We start from the raw sequence: 21,379 nt of genomic DNA, 5'->3' as shown, positions 1-21,379 counted from the left end.
GGTCATATGCAATGATAAAGAATATAGTTGAGCGAGGTGCTCTGTCAGGCTTACAGACTTCAGGACCTTGCAAGGCTGAGCCCTATTTATGTGAGCAGACAGGGAAGGGGGTAACATTTTCTTCCTCTTCACTCCATGCAGACAACAAGCAATGCTTCTGAATCTCAGACAAGGCTAATTGAGGATCTGATTATGGCCAAATTTGGCTTCTGTTAGCCTTGGGCCATGGCCAAACCACCACAGTGCGTGCAGCCCAAAGCATCGATTTTCAGAGGGAGGTACATGCTGTTCTGTTTTAGAAAAGTGCTGCATGTTCTTCAATGTCTCACATGGTGTCTAACTTCTTGTGCCCTCCTTCCCCGGGCACGTGAGGTGCAGTGTAAGTTGTGGGCTCAAGTGGTCATTTCCCCCGTGCTGTTTCCCAGCGATGAACTTTCTAAGCCTCTGTTAACAAGCCTGAGGATTTCCTTTCTGCTAGGTGATGTGGCAACTTGTTCACACATGTCAGTGCTGACCTTAACCTGTGTTTCAAATGTGACCACACTTGAATGCAACTCATGTGGGTTGTCGGGTTTTTATTCTGGAACCCAATGCCAATAGCATTCCATGTTTGTACAGCTGCCAGCACAATGGTCCAATGGTCCCATGCCATGTCTCTCTTTAGGCCACCCATGTGTGACAAAAGTAACAGCGCACCAGTGCACTACTCAGTCTTTATCTTGTGGGTTTTTTCTTTTCTTTTTTTCTTTTTTAAATTTGAGAAAGCTCTCCTAAATAAATCCACTAAAAAAACGAAACAAAACAAAAACCCCAAACCCAAAAAAACCCAAGTCTTGCAGAAATAACAGAGTTTAAAATAGATCTGACTCTTCAGAGTAATTCATAGATATTATTGATATGTTTATAGCTGGTTTTGATGGGGTCTTTCATGGCTGCAATAGCTTTTTTTTTTTTTTTAGTCCACTCATGGGGGGATTTCCTTGATTAGTAGTCTTTTTTGATCTTTACCACTAGGTCATGTCAAAACCTTGGTGTTTGATATGGAAAACAGAGGCAAACTGCTTTTCCCTTTGGATGTTATGCAGCGAATCAGCCATACGTAAATAAATGGAAAAAGTAAGAAGTCAGCAATGCGTAGCCATCCACTAACATGCATTTCACACTTTTTCTGTAGCAATGTTTTAACAGAATATGAGTGATTGCCTCCTTTCCTTACAGGTAGATCTTGCCAGTTTGTACATCGAGACTGGTGCCAAGAACATGCTCGCAGTGTTTTTGCTGACAGATGTCCAGGTTCCAGATGAATGCTTTCTTGTGCTGATTAATGACTTGTTGGCATCAGGTGATTAGACCAACACATTTCTTGAAAGATCTTTTCCAATGACAAATGATCTGTTGTTTCATTCAACTTTAAAGAGATTATTTCTCTCAGATATTTGTAAGGGGAGCTTTTAGAGAAGCCAGGTCAACTCATCCAACTTGAGCACTGAGTCTAACTTGCTTAAGGAAACATTGCCCACTGAGGAGACGAATTGCTAAGGCTTATTGTGCATAAGTCCATCGATTTGGGGGCAGATAGGAATCTCTCTTTGACTTAATGCCATGTTTGCTTTAATATGATTTCACTGACTTCAAGCAGTGTCTTTGTGACTACACAAGTGTAATGGACAGCAATGCAGGTTCACCCATGTTTTGAAAATTAGAGAATCTAGACTCTGAACGTGGGGATCTGGAGATAGGGTGGAAGAAAAATATAATACCATGCTGTACAGTTAGAGAGCATCTTGAAAGTTTTTTTTTTAAATTATTACTTTTTTTTGCAACCAGACTGGAAAACAGTTCTCTAACAGCCTGTGGAAAAAAAAAAAAAAAAGGAACCACTATTCTGAGGGATACATAATTTATGACTGAACTTCCTATCAGGGCAAAAATTTTTGTCTTTTTAAAACAATGTTGTTTCCTCTCCCTTATAAAATGAATTGTTCTTTTTAGATTAAAAGGTCTGGGGAACAGGAGGAAACTGTTTTGTTACTTGATCTATCTATTATCATAGCATAGCTCTAGTTATGCGCCTAAACCCCATTGTGACAAATACCGTGTAGAAGATTATTTCTCAGGTTGTGTTGTGTAAGGCATCTCCTAACCACCTCTTTGTCTCTTTACAGGGGAGGTTCCAGATCTGTTCAGTGATGAAGACATGGAGGGCATAGTTACAGAAGTTAGAAAAGAAGTCTGAGCCCTGGGCCTGATGGACACCAGAGAAAGCTGCTGGAGGTTCTTCTTGAATAGAGTGTGGCTGCAGCTAAAAGTAAGGCGTATCTCAGGGAGAGAGGTAGTACCAATCTGGTTAAAGTTACAGCATATTTCAGTTGTCTTATAAACCCACATGTGTTGGCATACTTCTCTTGAAAGACATACTCTCTGACATGTGACATCGAATTTGCCCCTCTCACATTACCCCTGTAATAGCCTTCTCTATGTGGAGGCTTCATGTAGACCGAGTTTTACCCCTAGGCCTGGCTACTGTCTTCCTACCTGTTCATAGGAAAGTTATATCACTGCTCTGCATCTTAGTTTCATGGTCTTATGTTTTGAATATAAAGATGCATTTCAGAGAGCAGTGAGATGCTGATGAGGAGTCAGTGATGCAGTTAGTGCAATTGCAAATATGTTCCCTCTCTCTTAAACATTTGCGCAAGTGACTGAAATTTCACAGTAAATGTTAATTCTTTCTACTTTTCCTATGCCATTTAAAAATGGGAAAATAAAAATATTTATGTCGCTATTTTCAAGTCAAAAGCTATTTGACAATTTGTCTTAATATGATGCCACAATGGAAACAAATATCTCTCTTAGCACCCCTTTTTATAGGTCCTTTGATGCTGTTGAGGTTGAACGTAGCTCTCTCCTGAAAGCTGGAAACCAGAAGCTGGGAACGCTGGTTTTGGAGTGGAATCTTTAGGTATTTTTGGTTTATGCGATTTTATACATCATCTGAAACATGTGTGTAGCTAATAAGAACATTAAAAGTCTGAAAACCATTAACCCTTTAGACAGAGAGCATTTTACAAGGAATATATGCCCCATACTTTGTCTGTTAGACTGATCTGTTTGACTGGGGATGATAAGAGCCTTCCCATAACAGATTACTCTGCAGTAGTCTCATGTGCAGGTTTTTTCTGCTTCTTCTGAAGTGTTTAACCACTGCCAATCTAAAGACCATTCCTATTTGGTTATGAGTTTTTTTCAAGTTCTTACACTTTATAACATACCACTTTCTCATTTTTTCCCTCATCTTCTCTCTTTTTTCCTATCCTGCATTAGTTTTACTGATATTCCCTCCTATCTCTAACTTTGTTGCCATCACTTCTGTCCCTCCACAAATTTCTTCTGTAATTTAAAGGCCACTGGAGACATTCTGTATTGTTTTCACTTTTCTAGACTTCAGTGACATGGTCAATAGTGGTGATTACCTTCTGTATATATATTTTTAGTCAGTGCTATTTGTCTCTGTTTCATGACTGTTGCATTTGTGTACATTTTTTAAGAAAGGACAGGGGAAAAAATATGATGTCTAATATCCCTCTTCATTTTCTTTCCCATTTCTTTCCCTTTGTGTTTTCCTTATTCCCCCAACGATTTGGTCTTTTTCTTTTCCTTTTTTTTTAAAAGGGCTTTTTGAAAGCCAGCTTTCAAATGCCTTTTACCTTGCAACTATTTCACCAGTCCCCTACTGTGCAAATTAGCACTTCTGGCGGCAAGAACAGGAGATATCTATTCATGTTGCAGGGAAGCAAAGTAGAGGCATTATAGTACTGAAGGAGACATAAATTTCATGAGTTAACACACTGTCAGATATCTGTATGGACTTTTAGGTAGTGTTGGGTGACCTATCGCCCTTTCCTTTCCCTAGATTTGAGGAGTAAAAGACTAATAAAATGTGAAAGAGAACAAGAGGGAGAATTTAGACATTTTCAGAATGTTAAAGCTTAGTGAAGTGATATATTCTCATTTTTCAATTTCATTTTAAAACCCCAAAATCCTACATTAAGCCACATTTCCCTTGTGCTCACCCATCATCTTATACCCTACAGTTCTATTTACAATGAGGAATCTGTAGCTCAGGAACAAAAACTACACGGTGCTGCAATTCTTTGAACCACCATAGCTCTTTGGTTTGGAGTTGTTTGTTTTGATTGTTTTCTGTCTGGAACTTGCAATCAATCCTGCTGTTAACGTACTGAGAACATGCCACGTATGTAGGTGCAAATTTACGTCAGTGTAAGTTAGAAGTACGTCAGTTAAAGACAGTGGATTGCACCATTATAAAATATGGGCCCACAACTGAAGTGTGTGTGAGGACATATATTCACCTGAGGATTTAAAAAACTTTTGAGATGAATGATGACATAAATTTAAAAGGAAGAATGCTGCTCAAGCAAACAAAGCTGATGGCCACGCATTGTGAATGGTAATGTGCTGACAGTGCTAAGGCGTGGCATTGCATAGGCTGAACACTTTCTAAGGCTCACAGTGGTTCACTGGAGCTCCAGAAGTTTTTCAATATCTCACATGTCTGTGCAGTAATCACTCTTAAATACTCTTCACATTACCAAAATTTTTAATGAAAATAAACATCAGAAGAAGCAAGTATTTCTCAAAAGCATAGATACAAGGCATCGCCAGTCAGTCCTGCTGTCTCTTGAGCTCCACCTGATTTTATTTTTTCTTTGGTTTGCGGCAACCTTTCAACATTTTCCCAAAAATGGGAACGCTGTGCCTAAAGGGCTACAAGGATGATGAGGGGACTGGAGCATCTCTTGTATGAGGAAAGGCTGGGAGAGCTGGGGCTGTTTAGCCTGGAGAAGAGAAGACTGAGAGGGCATCTCATTAATGCTTATAAATATCTAAAAGGAGGATGCCAACAGGATGGGGCCAGACTCTTCTCAATGGTCCCCAGTGACAGGACAAGGGGCAATAGGCACAAAGTGGAACACAGGAAGTTCCATCTGAACATGAGGAAAAACTTCTTCACTCTGAGGGTGACCGAGTACTGGGACGGGCTGCCCAGAGAGGTTGTGGAGTCTCCTTCTCTGGAGATATTAAAAACTCGCCTGGACACGATCCTGTGCAACCTGCTCGAGGTGATCCAGCTCTAGCAGGGGGGTTGGACTAGATGATCTCCAGACACCCCTTCCAACCGCTACCATTCTGTAAATGCCTTGCAATCCACGTCCTGCACATACTCTTAAATGTACTCTTTCCACTAAACATACTCTTCACAGCATTTCATCTTTGCATATTTTCCGAGTTCTACATTTCCTACTAGCTTATCTCAATTTCCTCAGTGCTCTTAAACATTACTATGTATTCTAAAGCCGTATGTGTTATATGGCTTTTCTTCTGAACTGAATCTCTGTTACTTAGTCTTTGTGCAGTCAGTTTTCTTCATGAGCTGCAGATGTCTACTACAAATATTTGCTCCCATTACTTGAACAAGTTTCCTCATTGTGTATTTTCTTCCTGTTTCAATGTTTACAGTCTCTCAGTGGCCATTGTGAAGTCCCAGTATTAAGAACTAAGTCTGCTGGTTTTAGGGAAACGCTATTTCTCCAGTGGACGGACTTGGCTAGACTACTTCAGTCATTACATCCTTATAATGGTCGTCTCCTTGCATAGTCCTGTCAGTATTTAGCTGGCTTCCCATTTTCGAAGGAACTCAGCAGTAAAGCAGTTTCATGCTTCAGCCAGAATTAATGTCAAACATAGGCAAGGGCAGGTGCCCAGCATCGCCACAGGCAATCTTGTCCATATTATTATTATTACTTTGCTTTTAAATAATTTCCAAGTCCTCTTTCATCAGGACGTATTAGCATTTTCCTTGTGGTCTGTTTCGCCACTGACAGAATATCTCTTTTATCTGGGAATCCGAGAGGAGCTTGTGCAGCCCCATCACAGCTCAGCTGTTAGTGAGCTCTCATGGGTTTTCCTTTGAGAGCATAAATACGCATGCCTACCAGCCTGGCTGCTTTAATCCCAGCCAGAGAGAACCATGTTTTTAGGGTTTCTGGTTCTATGTTAAACTAATATTAACCCCAGATGTGATTATATTTGTCTGATTCAATAGGAAATACAGCTTCATTTGATCGTGCTGCCTATCACTTGATCAATCTCACCTCCCAACTAATTTCTGAACTCGCCGACCAATTGCCACCAAGGAGGCGGGTGGATCAGGGACAGACACACGGTTACTGCCCTCCTACGGAATGAAGGCTCAGTTACGTTATTAGACAGCCAGGAAGCTATCAAAGATTTCCAAGTACTGTAGCACTGTAGTTGGCAGGCTCTTACGGAGTTCCTGTTTCTCTATAAACAGCTCCAGGCTTTTCTCCTTTGGATGTCAGCCACCTCTTCTTGAGTACTTAGAGAGCTGATGTTTAAGGATACATCTACATTAGTACATTTATGAGGTGTATTTTGTGGTCCTGAGGACTAGTGGCATGACGTGGGTGGCATCCATGTGACTTAGCTTTTCCCTCGCTCTGCTCACAGAATGATGGCGGCAGTGTAGAGCTGGTTAGGGACGATTCCCGGTCTGCACACCTCCTTAATCCTGCTGCAGCACTGCTTAGTTTCACATGGGAAAACCGTGCAAGTGAGTGTGCTAACACTTAACTAGGATGAGTCCTGTCAGACCAGCAGTCTTAAGCATGTGCCAAGGTGCTCTTTAGTTCATTCGTATTAAGAAACACTGTTTGTCTTGCTCTGTTTGAAGCACTCAGTCAATCTCGAGAGCTTGCATATCTGAGATAAGCAGGAGGAGGTTGAGACGAAAAACATAGTGTAAAAAACCACGTCTGTAGTGAGAGTGGCATTTGAGAAAAGAAGTCTTTTGTGTTCTTGGGAGTGGTGAATGCTACATGGAAGTTTATTAATTTCACATGGTACCAGGTCTTTGTCCACACTGATTATCTTTATTACTCAGTTGTGCAAATTTAAATCTTAAAAATGTCAGATGAAAGACTCTTGCGTAGTCCCTCTCAATCCACATTTCTTTCAAAGGGATGAGTCTATCTTGGAGAACTTCCTAAGTTTTTCTGTTACTATATGAAATACCCTCACTGTAATATTTGTATCCTGGTTGTCTTGCAAGAAATGAAGCATTTCTTACATGGAGAATTTCCCTTTTTTTTTTTTTTTTTTCTCTCCTGTGTCAAATTAGACTGTCATTTATGGCCCGGGCAGAAGATAAATGTTTTCCAAATATGAAGTTCTTCCTTAAGCAAAGATTGGTCAAAATGTAGTCAGCAATAATTACTCATTTTTCCTCACAGCTCTCTTGTTATCAGATCACATGACATCTCAATTAATCTGCATGCAAAGAAAGCAGTGCACAAGTTCCTTTATAATATTGGGAATTTACTGGCGGGAATGCAAATGAACCCTGAAGACGTGCTGCATCAAATCCTTGCCTGATGTGATTTTACCCAACTTCACTAAAGCTAAAGGAGATAGAAAGTTTACGTCATGATGAAGAGTCGGTTACTTTCTTTTTATGTCTACTTTTTCAAGTATATGATGTATCCTATTTTTTAATTGCCCACAAAAAATAATTAATGAAGACATAGTTATCTAATTAGGGTGTTACATTATAGCTAGGGCTGTGCTGGAATTTCCTGCCTAACAATACAATATAATAAAATCACTCAGTTGTAACTCAGTGTTTTAAAGAAAAGTAATGGTAATTTTAAGTAGTATATTTAAATTTGAGTTCGAGAACTAGCTATTCCAAGAAGTAAATTATTAAAGGATTAAAAAATTGTTCTTCTAAATTTCATCCTGATATGATAATCTACAAAGTTCACGTGTAGATAAGTAGTTTTACTTATTGCTACCTTTAAATTGGATTTGTTTCTCTTCATTTTCTGCAAGGTTTCTCGAACTCAGATCTGCTGCTGTTCTCTTTATTAGCTTTTGCTGATCCTCTCATCTAGTTCTTCCCTTAGTCTTCATAGCAGTTGTTTTCAAGTGTTACCTTTTACTTTGTAGTCTGCACTTGTGAAATAAGAGGTAGGTATTTGAATGTGTCTGCAATGCAAGCAAAAGATCAATGTATCTTGCCTTTTTTTTTTTACTTCCCTTTAAACTAGCTGCTCTCAGGGACATTATGACAGTTGAGTCCAGGATACTTACTTTTATTTCCTTTTTCTTGGTCAGGCTTTCCAGCTGAATAGTCCTGGTAGGACTAGTGTGTGCCTGGTATTTCTTGCAAAGACTTTCACTAGGACTCGCTTACCGTGTCTAGTAACTTATGCTAGATGTGCTGTTGCTTCAACCATTTCTCTCCTGTCTTCACTCGTCACCGTTCACCTCCTGTTCTGTACTTATTTGTTACGGAAGTTAACTGTTGAGAGGCTTTTGTGTCCTGTGGTTATCCACATGAGCTCAAATAGTACTGTGCTGGGTAAGAGAAGATAGGAGATGTGGATACGAGATTAGAACAAAGATTAGAACATTCTACTCTAATGTTCTCTTTTAAACTTTCAGAAATTTTTTTGGAAGAGTGGCCAAGCGCAAGAAGAGAACAGATGAGTATGAGTATGACTTAGTAAATCCAGATGCCAGGATAAATTTAAAAGTAAACAATCCTGAAAGGCCAGTATTATCTTCTTGGGGATCTGCAGTTCATATAACCTAATGCAGCTCCTTATAGGTAGAAGTAGTTCTTTTAAATCTCTCCTAACAAATGACATTGGATAGAGAAAGCACCTTCTCCCCTAAAGTTCAACATAAGATTGATATAAATAGGCATAAATAGTAATCATTACATACAAACAATTGTTTAATATTTAGGATAAAATATTACTTAGGGTACAAGGCTAAAGAAAACACTAAATTCTGATTTGTGTTTGGCAAGCGGTCCAAGACTTTGATTTGGACTCTTCTTGCAGTCCAGTAGAGAGTTAAGTCCAAATATGAGCAATGTTAGTGTAGGAGAGTGTAGAAGATGTAAATTCTAGCAAGACTGTGTATGGTTTGCAGCTTTGGAGTTGTGACAGATTCAGTTTGGCACCACTGCTCTAGCAAGGGCACTTGTGAGAAGCACATCAGAGAGGAGACAGATATCTCTAGGCTCTTCATTACTGCTGCTACCACAGCAGGGATGGTAGGAAGATCTGAGAAGGTGGCTGCTAGAGCAATAAGTGAGGAGAAAATGAGGTGCCCCAAGCATCAACATTGCTCTCCATGCCTCCGATATTATAACTGCACATAGAACTTTTTCAGAAAATGAGGTGACATGAATGAGAGGGAGAAATAATGTCTAATTGAAGGATACATGGTATAACAGAGAAGACATTTCAGAAAACTCACAGAAATGTCCAAGGTCTTTCAGTATTGTGAAACAAACCTAGCAGATTCTTCATGTACATTTCTTCTCTGATTCAGGGGTTTGGGGTGGAGATCATTTATTCTTGTATTGTTTTGATTGTTTCTTCGGTGTTTGTTTGCCCTTCTTTCTCATCAACCTGATAATTTTTTGCTGTAAGTTCTAAGATATTTCTGTGGTCTTTGGACCACTTTAATGTAGTTTTCATCACTTGGCTAGAATAGATTTCTACCTGGACATTTCTGTCATTTGCCTCTTCGTGCTGAATACATTCAAAGTAGATGACATTTTCTTCTGTACCTTAGATCAACTTGCTGATCATCCTGTCTTCATAACATCCCTAGACAACCTGGACTCTGTTGTGTTTCTGCATGGGTGTCTACATTTCTGCCTAAATTCTTGAAGATGGGGGAGAATATTATCTTCCTGCAAATATGAGAACATGCACTGCCGTTTTGAATTCTTGCAGGAGTCAAAGGTGACAAGTGATTTAAAACCAGTGGTTTCTCTTGCTTGACACATTCTCAAGTACTTCCTAGACAAATGTGCAAATCACCTGTGGTTGGAAGAATTTTATGTGTTTTTCTCTGTTTGACAATAAACTAGATCAGTAGGGAGACCAGAATAACTACAGCAATTCAAAACTCTCTTGTAACATGAAATAGTCCTCTACATCCCGTTCCATGAGACAGACAAAAAATGTACTATGAGATCTTGTAGCTCTGTGAATCAGGTAAGCATATTGGAAATGGAATAGGTGCTAGTGAATACCCTCCATTTAGAAATATAAAGTAGTAAATGGATTAAGAAATGGTGGAACATGCAGTTAATTTGCAGTGCAGTCTAGAGCATGGGCTAGGGGGCTCTAATTTATTGAATATTTATGGTTGACTCACCAGTAAAGATTTCAGTGAATTCTTTTCTATTTTATGCCCCATTTACTATTTTAGTCTGCATCATTTCTCTTCCTGTCTGTCACAACATGGGAGACTATCATTGCTTCTGTTTGCCTTCCTTGTTTCGTCTTACCCTTTTTTCAGGTCTTTCTTTTTTTCTTTTAAGACTGTTTCACCCATCTTCTGCCTTTCCACCATGGCTCCCAGAAGAAGGGATCACTTGTACTTTTCTTGCTGTTACATGGGGTGATATCACACCCTTCTGAAAATGGTGTCATTGATCTGAAGCCTTCAATAATCTCAAAACTCCACTCAGTTTGTGGAGCCATGCCAAAGAAGGTTTTTTGTGAGATGCAGTCTGATCAGTGCTTGTAACCAGAGGCCATTTCTTAATTGATTTTGCTGAAAAGGGTGGGAATACAAAAAGGACATACCCTGTGGTTCAGCATAAAAACCAAGCTTTAGAAAATTTATAAATGTCCCAGGAAACAGTTTCTCTTTGAGAGCATTTTCTGAATAATGGTAAAATATTTTCTTGTTTTGACTTAGTTCTAGTGAAACTTAACAACTAAAGGTTAATTGCAGAAATTGCTGTCTTGTGTTTTCCAGTGCAGAGATGCATTTTTAGAAACTATGAAATAGTGGTGAGTCTTTTCCATTTTCCCTGTAATATTCTTTCCAGATACCATAGAAGCTTCTTCCACTGTATTATCTACTCATCACTTTCTCTCTCCTCTCTGACTGCTTTAAAACCCAGTGAAGTATTGTCCCAGGTCAACCTCCTCCTTTCTTCACTCCTTTTTTTCCTTCTTTTCTCTCAACTTTCTGCTGTTCTTCCTTTTTCATCCAGTCTTCTCTTAATGTTAATTCCTGATTACCCCAGAGGCAGAATAAATCTGTCACTACCCTACCATGCTTGACTTGGCTCTGGCCTGACTCTTGTGGCTGTTGGGAAAGCAATAATCTGTTCTGATACCACTTGGATATTTTCTATAGGAATTAACAATATCAATGACATATGGTTTGAGAAGCCTTGTACAGCAAAAATAGCTCATTTCATAAGAAGCCTATAGGAGATACTCCAGTCCTGTCTTAACAGCTTGATGTCTGTCATTTTGCTAATTAACTAAAAGCAAACACAACGGCCAAAACACAGGCTAATGACTCTAAGTAGGTCCACAGATATGACTGAGAGACTAGAATAACCCTTCCTTCCCAAATGTGAGTTGCTTTGGGTAGGCTTGGTGATATTAACAGCCAATCACAGATTTATTTGTTTTTCTTTAACTATTTTAGCCTACCCTGAATGAGACATCCCTTTCCACTGTTGTAAAAAATAGTCCCTAAAAATTCACATACAAACCAAGATCCTGATCTCCTTTTCTTCCTGTTCTTTTAACGGGGTTGCAGCGCATATTAAAATGACAGGAAGTGGCTTGAATAGATTTAGCAACTCAAGAACTGGGTTTGTGTCACCATCAGCAGCTGAACATGCGCCTTCTGGCTGTCTGCACGCCAGGCAGTCCCTGTGGCTGCATTATTATTTATAGCTATCAAACCAAGTAACTGACACCAACGTGGAGAGAGGGGAAGGAAGCTGCAAGTACACTGTGTTTGTACAGTGGAAAGGGAGTAAAACCTGTTTGCCCAAGGTAACATCCTAGCTGATGAAGTTTATTAGCTGCAAAATTTATTTTGGAGCCTCAGCTGTGCACTGGCCGGCACTGGGCCATGGTTCGTTGCATGCCTTTCTTTGATCGCCTCAACTTGCCGTGTGATTCTTTTCTCTCCCTTTTCCCTCCCTCCTCTCTGTGGATCGTTCTGTGTTTCCATCCTGCCGGTGCCACGCTGCGAGCGCGAGCTCGGAAGTTCCCATCCATAGTTAACTGCACCGCTATTGACTGGTTTCATGAGCGGCCGCAGGAGGCCCTGCGCTCCGTCAGCAGGAGGCTCATTGAGGAAGCCAAGGGCGTCGAGGTACAGAGTTTCAAGCTCGTCAGTCTTCTAAGAAAGCAACGGAGATCATTGAAAGATCAATAACAGAACAAGCTGAAAAAACCCACAATGCTCTTTTTACTCCTTCTTGCATACTTGTTGCCTTTGGTGTTTTTCAAGCTCACCCCTGCTAAAAGCTGAATTCTTATGGTGTGTCACTGCCCGGTTCCTTCAGCAGAGTTTTAAAGAGCTGTCTGGCACAGCCAGAGAAGTGAGGGGAAAAGAAGAGAGGCACGTAATTCATAGCACGGTCATTCAATTCTAGGCTTTTTAGGATCTTATAGATACAGAATTTATTTAACCCTTTTCAGTACAGTTAAATACATTCATGAGTGCTGTAGCAAGTGAGGCTGAAATATTGCAGTCCACAGTCCAGGGTAACTAAAGAAGAGTTTTTGCTGTGTTCAGCAACTAACAGGTGAAAATGTCCATTGTAACCACATGGCAAATGCCTTTAGAGTTTTAATATCTGGGCAATTATTCTCTGTTTGTTCTTGTTTGATCTGGACTGTGACTTGTTTGTTTGCAGAAAAAAAATAATAAAAAATCATGCATTAGTGAGTTTCCTTCCAAGGTAAAGGAATATTCTCATATTCTTCTAAGAGCTTTAACAAGCTGCCTTTGTGGTTCCACCTGGCGTGGGACAGCACTGTCGTGCTGGCGGTGAAACTGCTCAGGTATTTGCTGGTGGGTTAATTCACATAGAGCTGGAAAAGATTTACTTTCTTTCAGCAATTGCAGTTGCAGTAGTGTCGTTCTGGAGTGTTATTATATTTGAGGCCATTTATTTGCGTAATTTATTTGTAATCACGAGAGACTGAGGATTTCAGGAATGCCAAGGGTAGCGCCAGTCCCGGGGCAGATCTCCGTGTGGGAGATTGATGCGTTCACAGCTCTTGTCCTCCATTCAAACCCATACAAAATACATGGAGCCGTCAGGAAATGAAGCCGAGAGAGCTGAGGAAGACAGCAGGGATGCTTCCAGGGTACTCCGCGGGCCTTTCCCCTCCCCGGGGCTTGTGCGAGGGAGAGAGGCCGCTGCACCGGCCGGCTGCGGGGGGACCGGCCCGGCGGCAGAGGCTCCCTCGCTGCCGGCTCCTTCCCGCGCTCCGGCGGCATACGGATGCCTCCTATAGGGCTGCAAGGGAAAGGGAGACGTTTGCAAATCCGTGTCCCTTGTATTTTCCATCAGCGTCGTCTGCTTTAACGGCTCATAACAGCCTTGAAGTGTTACTAGGATAGTTGTCTGTGGTCTGGTGGACTATGTGTGTGTTTTACCCTTTTTTTTTTTTTTTTAATGTGACACCAGCTTATGTATTCCCATTTATTTTAAAGAAACTGCTGGAATTACATGGAGAAAAGACAACAGAACTTGTTTTGAGTGAAACGCATTTTTTTTTTTGCAGATCCTTAATTATATTTTGCTGTTTTGAAAAGAAATCTGGTCATCAGAATTTAGACTTTTAATACTGAAACTGTTTGGGGGAGTTTAATATTTTTTTATGTAAGGATTATGTTCCTCTATAATTCCTTTTGTAGGCATTTAGGAAAGAATTCACTGATCCAAGCAACTGTTTATGAGTCTGTTTTGCACGTTGTTGTTAACTGCTCCTGGTAAATATATTTCCTGTTCAGTTCCCAGCAAGTGAAATAAATGGCAGCTAACAAAATAACATGACACTTTATTGACAGTGAGTTGAGGTTTCTATGTCATCAACTTACGTAAAGCAGTACTGGGTGCCTGAGTCACATCTGTGCGTGCAGCTGATGATCACACCAACAGACAAGACAGCAGAATGCAAAAAAATATTAGGAGGAGACGGGAAGCATTTGAAAGTGATGGAAAAAGTGAACCCAGAACAGAGACATTGAAATAACAGAGAAACGATGACAGTGTTATGGGGGGAGAGAAGGGACATTCAACCAAAAGAGAGAGAAGAGAAGCAAAACGGAACTAGAAAGGGAGGAGAGGGGTACAACAGAGAGTCTGAGCAGGAGTAAAAGGGAAGTGAAGGGAGACTTGTCATAGAAAAACAGTTAGTAAAGGGAGGGAGGACTGGAGTGTTGTAGAGGTGTTTTAGGATGTGAAAGAACGAGGGAAAAGGACCACCCTGAAGAACAGAGGGAATCTTAGCTGCAGTCTGCCATCCCCTCTCCGTCGAAGATTTATAGGAGTTGGTCTCCTCTCCTTCTCTCCTCCCTAGTGCTGGCAGGTTGATACGTTCTTTCACTTGCTCCATTTTAGATTTTTCAGGAAAGCCTTTTGTTTGTTCTTAGTAGAGAAATCTTTTTAGCCAGGGCTCATGTATGCCTGGACTTCTCAAACATACTGTAATGGTGCTGTCCTTTATGATGAGCAGTGCCAGGTCTGTTATTGAGTGATTATCTTGGCATAATTGACACATAGCTCCTAATTGTCCTGCTTCAGTGTTTCAAAAAAAAAAAAAAAACAACCACCCAACATTAGTAATTTCTAGCTTTTTTGCTTATCGCTGTGTAATAATATTACAGATTGTTTTTAGTTAAGGTAGCTTGAAGTTAAGTTAATGATTTCCCCCACCCCCCTTAAAAGTTTGTTACAAGTATGACATCGTATCTACATGACTTGCACAAAAACTGGAAATTTTCTGGGTTTTTATGGTAAGAGAAAACCATATAAAATTCACGGTGACTGTGGGAGTTGGAAAGGACATCTTGGATTCTCCATCTCTTTATCTTCAAATCAAGTCTAGGTACTTTTCTGGAAGGTACAGTTTATCTAGGGAAGGAGGGGGACCAGGCTGAGCTCAGCAGGGAGATGGTGAGCTGCAGTGTCAGTGTGTGCTATGAAGGATCGTGTAAACATCCCTTCTGCCCTGTGTGAATGTATCTGAACAGAGAGAGCAAGCAATCCTCCCTAATTATGGTGCCTGTTGAAAACAGGTCCCATGCGCCCCTCCTCACTTAGAAAGACGTTGGCCAGTGTGTGGGTTAAGGACAAGAGATGGTGAGTTCAGAGATATTTGGAGCAAAATGGAGAGTATCAGAAATTTAATCAGTCTAGATGTCTTTGATTTCTTGGGAGAGAAGCAAGGAGGAGAGCCCTCTTCTGTTTAGTACTCAAACTGTTGAACTTACATTTTAAAAAAGCACAAGAAAAGAAACACTGTTCAGTGATTCCGAGATCCATATTACTGACCTTAACAAACTTACAAACATGCCTTTATATCTCATTTGGTATAAAACATGTTCTATAGTATTTTTAAATGGTTCTTTCTCCAAATTCAGCATGACGCACAACCTCCCTTACTTTCAGCTGGTTTCACATATCAGCACTGAGTACAGAATAAAAGAATTGGGATTGTTTAATATCCATCCCTTTGACAATAACAGCACTGAACATCTCTGCCGTCTCCTTTGAATGTTTTGCCATTGCTGTCTTGTATGCTGCTTCTCCAGCGCTTAGCACCAAACAGCACGCGCGCTGTTAAGCATACCAAGGAGAAATTCATAACGCTCTTATTTTATTGTACTCCAAAGTATTTTGCAACATGTTTTATGGCAAAGAAGATGCCTGAAGTAATTTTTCTGCCTTCTCCCCTTACCTCTTACACCCCCCCACTCCTCCCCACACTCACTTCTCAGTTACCTCTTCCTTAAGACAAATGCTAGCTTGGTTTTATTCTCAGTTTTGATAACTGCCTGCAGGATGCATTCAAGTTCAGTGGCATCGGTCTTTTTTGCTCTTTGCTTGGCGTGTTTCAGCTGTCTCTAACTGCCAAGGGTTGAGATTTCTCAGTTTGGTAATAACTAATTTATATCTCGAGGAAAGTCATAAGGAGGATGCAGGCAAAAGTCCTGTCTAAACACTACTCATAACTTGCACTGGGGTTTTTTGCACGCTTAAAAGTCAGTCAGCCAAGGCCTAGAACAGAGAGACTGCATACGAATGAAGAGACTTCACCCTCGTATTTTCTTTCAGATTGTATATACGTTTATTACTCAGTCGTCCTTAGAACTATTGAATGGGTTTGATTTGTACCAGCCTAATCTTCATTATTGGCTTCAAGCTACTTTATGCTTCATGGTGAACTGCAGTTAAATCAGATTTTGTTACTGTATCAACTCTTTTTTGTTTGCTTTTTTTTTTTTTTTTTAAGTAAAGGCGGCTAAATTAGCAATAATAATTTCCTTTGCCTACAACCCTGAATGGGCATATATTGAGAAGTACAATATAGTATTAAAAAAAACCCCAACCCTGGACATAAATGAATGGCAGAATAAATAATTTATGCTAATGAAATTACTGCAATTAGTAGTTCCACAATGACCCTTTTAAAAGCCACAGCTGTTAATGTCAGGAAGTGCTGTCACCGCTGACCTTATCATAAGAGAAAGTGACAAATTGAAAATGCAGGGAAGACCAACCCTCAAAGAGGTCTGTTTGGGAACGATTAGTGTTTTCTGAAAACCAGTGTGAATTACAACCAGCTGCTCTCTGGCTCAGCGTGTCTCCCATGCTGTGCCATTTTGTTAAGCTTGATAACAATAGTTATTTTGCCCCATTGAGACAAGTTGTCTCGGGCCACTTCCAGCTCTACCGGAACCCACTTCTTCCCTCACTGATTTACAAATGAAACTGTTGTTAGAGGGCTTTTCAGGGCTGCTGAGTAGAGACCTCTCATAAGGATCATGTGTAAGGACGTTGTCTTTCGTGAGGAAGAGCTGTACTTTGGGGTGCGTGTGTGCCACAAACAATGAAAAAAGGAGAAAAAGGCTGAAACATATTTCAGTTGGAAGCCAAGCGCCGCTTAAATCTGCATAAAATGTCCATTCCTGCTGACCAGCCTTGCTTTTACGAACATTTTTTTTTCAAGATTAATTTATGCTAGCTTTGCCTCAACTAATGATGTTCTAATTTTTTTATTTGCAAAGCAATTTATTTTTGCTTTCCCTCAGTGAAAATCATTCTTTATTTAGTCCTTGTTTTAATTTCTGTTTTTGTAATCATAGTTGAAATAAGTATTCTTCTAAACTAGCTTTTAAAAGTCACAAGAAAATAATGAGGTCTCTTACTGAGAAAAATGGCAAGTCTTTCTGCATCAACCTGATTGTAATATTAATGATGTAGGCTTAAAACATTTAACTGCATCAACAGCCACTCGTGAGCAATTTTCCCAAAGTTCCCTAAGCATTATTGACAATGCTTTGGTAAATTATGTGTGACTTTCCTAAGAGTTGGTGTAGCTCATTTAATTCATATTAATTGATTTTTAGGCTTCCCTTGATTAATTGAACTGGGTTTGTCTTGTACAGAATGCAATAAATAATCATTAAAATGAGGGAGATGTGACTCCACAAATTATAAAGTTAAGTATGCTAGAAGTCATAGAGGACAAAATGGAAGTTAGTTACAATGGTGGAGTTAAATAGGTTTTCTTAGTATTTCCCTGTCAATTTTGCATACAGTACTCTTGCTTAGACATGTATATGAATATATTCTAGAAATATAGGTAGATAGGGTGCTTTAAAACAAACAACAATTAATTTTGGGTGTTTCTTATTTCATCTTTAACCTAGGGAAGTATACTCTGATTCAAAGTAGGGTAGCAGTATATTGTATTTGCTGGTTTGGTTTTCAAAAAATTTAGAAAAAGGACCTTTGAGCTTCAGTCCTGGATCTCCCTCTCTCCTTGCTGTGAGAGGTGAATAAAGGCGGGCATTTTACCTCTTCATTTTGCTCAGAAACATATGACTTAAATGACTATCTGGAGCTATTTTAGATATGCCTAGCCTGCTTGGTTATCCTACAGTACGTGAAAAGAATTTTCCAGTCTCACGGCTCCATTTTCCTCCCTGTGATGAGAAACCCCGTGTAGCGCTGTGTGGCACCAGATGCAGCCCCCTGGGGCCGCGGGACCGTTCTGGCGTCCCTTCTGCAGTGTGCGGAGATTTGCTGAGAGCTGGAGGCATGCTTTGTGGTTTGGTGCCTGGGTGACACATAGGGGAGGGAAGAGCATCAACTGTCACAGCTCGGGGTGACTCTGAACTCCATTAACTCCTAACTACTTTTCTGATCAGCTACCCCTTCAAACTGGCAGAAGATCTCTTCAGCACAGAAATGTTGGCAATTTTCTGACATTTTATGGTATGTAGAGACTCAGCTTTCAGAAGCACTCCGCAGTGGTCTAATCTTACCCTCCTACTAGGTTGCGTTAGTTTATCACTGACTTGGACAAGCCCAGATAAGCAGGGATTTGTACAACTTCATAAATCTAAATCATGGAGTCCAGTTCTGCTCTGTCTGAAGTTAATGGCATAAATGTGCTTCACTTTGAATAGGAATTTGATGATATGTGAGGTATGTAGGGATCAGTGTGATTAGAGTAACCACTCTGTTGTATTTCTTTATCCTGTCCAGGATTTTTCTTAAGCAAAATTTCCAGAAATGAAATAGAAAATCGATATAGTATTAACTCTACATATAGCAGTATAGTGACTGGTTTAATCTCTGGTTTTAGCTGTAAGGATCCTTTATTTGGAAGAAAAAAAAAAAAAAGAAAGTCTTCTGAAGCATTGAGCTTCTGTGTTGATGAAGACTTAATGAATGCCAGCACAGAATTTATTAATTTATATGCAAAAAAGTTGGAAGAGGCTCATTTTGGTTTAATGTTTTTTACATGCTGACAAAATTATTTTTAGGGTAGACTGAAGAATAGTCTTAGGAACAAGCCATCCTTAGAAATGTAACCTTTTCTTACTTACATTGATATACTTAATTTTTGAAACATTTCTTTGCTCCTGTGTTTACATTTGTTCTTGTTCCTCGGGTATGTTCAGCTTCTTATCCAGGACTCCATTTGTGATTTCATGGTTTATGCTTCACCAGTGTCAATACAGAGAGTGCCAAATTGCCTCAAATTGCTCCAGGGGAGGTTTAGGTTGGATATTAGGAAAAATTTCTTCACTGAAAGGGTGGTCAAACATTGGAACAGGCTCCCCAGAGAGGTGGTGGAGTCACTGTCCCTGGAGGTGTTCAAAAAGCATGTAGACATGGTACTTCAAGACATGGTCTAGTAGACGTGGTGGTGTTGGGTTGACGGTTGGACTAGATGATCCTAGAGATCTTTTCCAACCTTAAAGATTCGATTCTATGAGTCTATGAAATGCAATCGTAATGAAAGGTGATACAATTACACCACTCCAAAGAGTTTTCTGGAGCAAATCATGCCTTATAAGATCCTTCTAGAGAGAAAAAGCAAGGACGTGTCAGGACACATGGAGGACTTGGTGAATGGCATGCAGAAGCGGAAGGCAGCAGCTTTCCAGGTAAACTGTGAAAGTCACAACCTTTTTTTTCATGCTTTGTAAATAATCTTTGGTTCATTGCTAACAAAAGTTGTTGCAGTGCCTTTTCATTAGACTTATTAGTTGTGGGGATGGCAGGTTTTGTTTCTTTGAAATTACCTGATTTTGGAAACTGGGTTCTGTTCTTCACATAGAAGCTCTTTGAGTTCTTTAGCTGTCTTTGGAAAGAGAAGTCCATCCATTTGGGCCACAGAGAGAAGATGCACTTCTGTACGTGGGGATTTTGTGCATGGCCAGTGACCAGCTGAGGGGTAACAAAGGCAGGAGGAACGAGTGTGGAGCCTTTGCATCAGCTCTCGTCACCTTCTTGTGAGGGTAGTGCCGCTTAGCCCCCAGTCAGTGCTTCTGCCTGCGGTTGACTTGTGGCTAGTCAGTCCACAATGGCAGAAGGGAGGGGAAACTGCTTTGAAGCCTTTCCCTCTGCCCCCCGCTACGAGTTCCATAATCCCTATTGCAGATGCTGAAGGGAAGCTGTAGTCCAGCAATTTCTTTATTAAGAATAAAAAGTCTGCGTGTTTTATATTAAAAAAAAAAACAAACCAAACCTGTAAATGAAATGCTTAGTTGCAGTCTTTGCATGAGGTTGCACCTTTGTGCTACTGCATGAGATTAATAATGGGAGCTGGCTGGTTTACTCCCACTTTTCAAGCTGAATACCTAAAAAAAAAAAAAAAAGGTCAGCAGGAAAGGATGACTGCTTTTTAAAGTCTATTTTTAATAAGATATCCTATACTAGTAAAAGACTAAAATTTTTTTTCTCTGAATTCTAATTTGACGATGACCACGCTGTGATTTGACGATTTCAAGTGCCACATGCTGTGCTAGCAGACAGAGCCGCAGCTCCTATCTAGCCAGGTACTTGAACGCTCAACCATTTTTATCCTGCACTCTGCACAAGAATACCAAATGCAGCACCCTTTAGTTTTTCAGAAAGAAAAAGATACAAAGTCAGCTCAAGTAAGTTGAAAAATTAAGCGAGTAGAGAGATTTGGGATCTCAACAGTCATCTGTTATGGCTCTTATTACAGTTTTGTTTTTTCATTGCAAAATGAACAAATTTTGGAAAGGTAAATTTTGTAGGTTTTGTAACAGATTTCAGCTTTTCCATGTACTAAGAGTTTAAGTCCTCTAATATTTGTCTTCCTCTGTCTTATCAATCACCCCTACCCAGATCAGGTTAACAAGAGTCCCTTCTGGTTAAAATATAGCCTTTTATCACGAATAGCTGTCAGATAAAAATATTTGGAGGGACAGGGGAAAAATAAACCCCAGACATTTGAAACATTTCCTTTCCATGTGGGAAGATATTGTCGCTGGATATTTTCATATGGGTTTCTTACCTGGCAGGCAATAAATTGCTTTTTCAACAAACTAACAGGTAGTCTTTGTTCATCAGTCTCTGAGTCTGTCTGAATCTTTTGGCAAACCTCTGCTGGAATTCTCTGCTCAGAGTGATTACTAAGCATTTCCCAGAACGTCCTTTTGCTTTTACATTCACGTCTTTGCTAGGTGCTGCAGCAGGGCCTTGTTGCACCGCCGAGACACCTGGTGACAAACACAACCTCAGCAGCTGGACAAACGTCTAAGCATTTCAGGGGAGCTGTGGGGTCCCTGGTGGGAGCAGTTAGGCTGTTCTTATTAAATTCTTTCCGTCAGCAAAATTCTGTGAGCTACAAACATGGGGCTGTCAAATGGAAACAGAAGGAGGAAAAGATAACGCTTTGTGTACTGAGACCCATGAAACATAAATTTT

The 21,379-nt window shown here is 40.2% G+C and overlaps 1 protein-coding gene across 1 annotated transcript in view; it reads left to right on the top strand.

Annotated features, from left to right (window-relative positions):
- The window catches only part of DNAH11 (dynein axonemal heavy chain 11), a 150,199-nt gene that overhangs the window by 70,061 nt on the left and 58,759 nt on the right, over positions 1-21,379 (top strand). The window contains 4 exon segments of the mRNA XM_054815055.1: positions 1,219-1,342; positions 2,166-2,307; positions 12,099-12,321; positions 19,402-19,587. Coding sequence (XP_054671030.1) covers positions 1,219-1,342; positions 2,166-2,307; positions 12,099-12,321; positions 19,402-19,587 — 675 coding nt within the window.

Source organism: Grus americana, chromosome 2, assembly GCF_028858705.1.
Source record: "Grus americana isolate bGruAme1 chromosome 2, bGruAme1.mat, whole genome shotgun sequence".
NCBI classification, from domain to species: Eukaryota; Metazoa; Chordata; class Aves; order Gruiformes; family Gruidae; genus Grus; species Grus americana.
The sequence above is the reverse complement of the archived record's forward strand: the minus strand, read 5'-3'. Positions and strand labels throughout refer to the sequence as shown.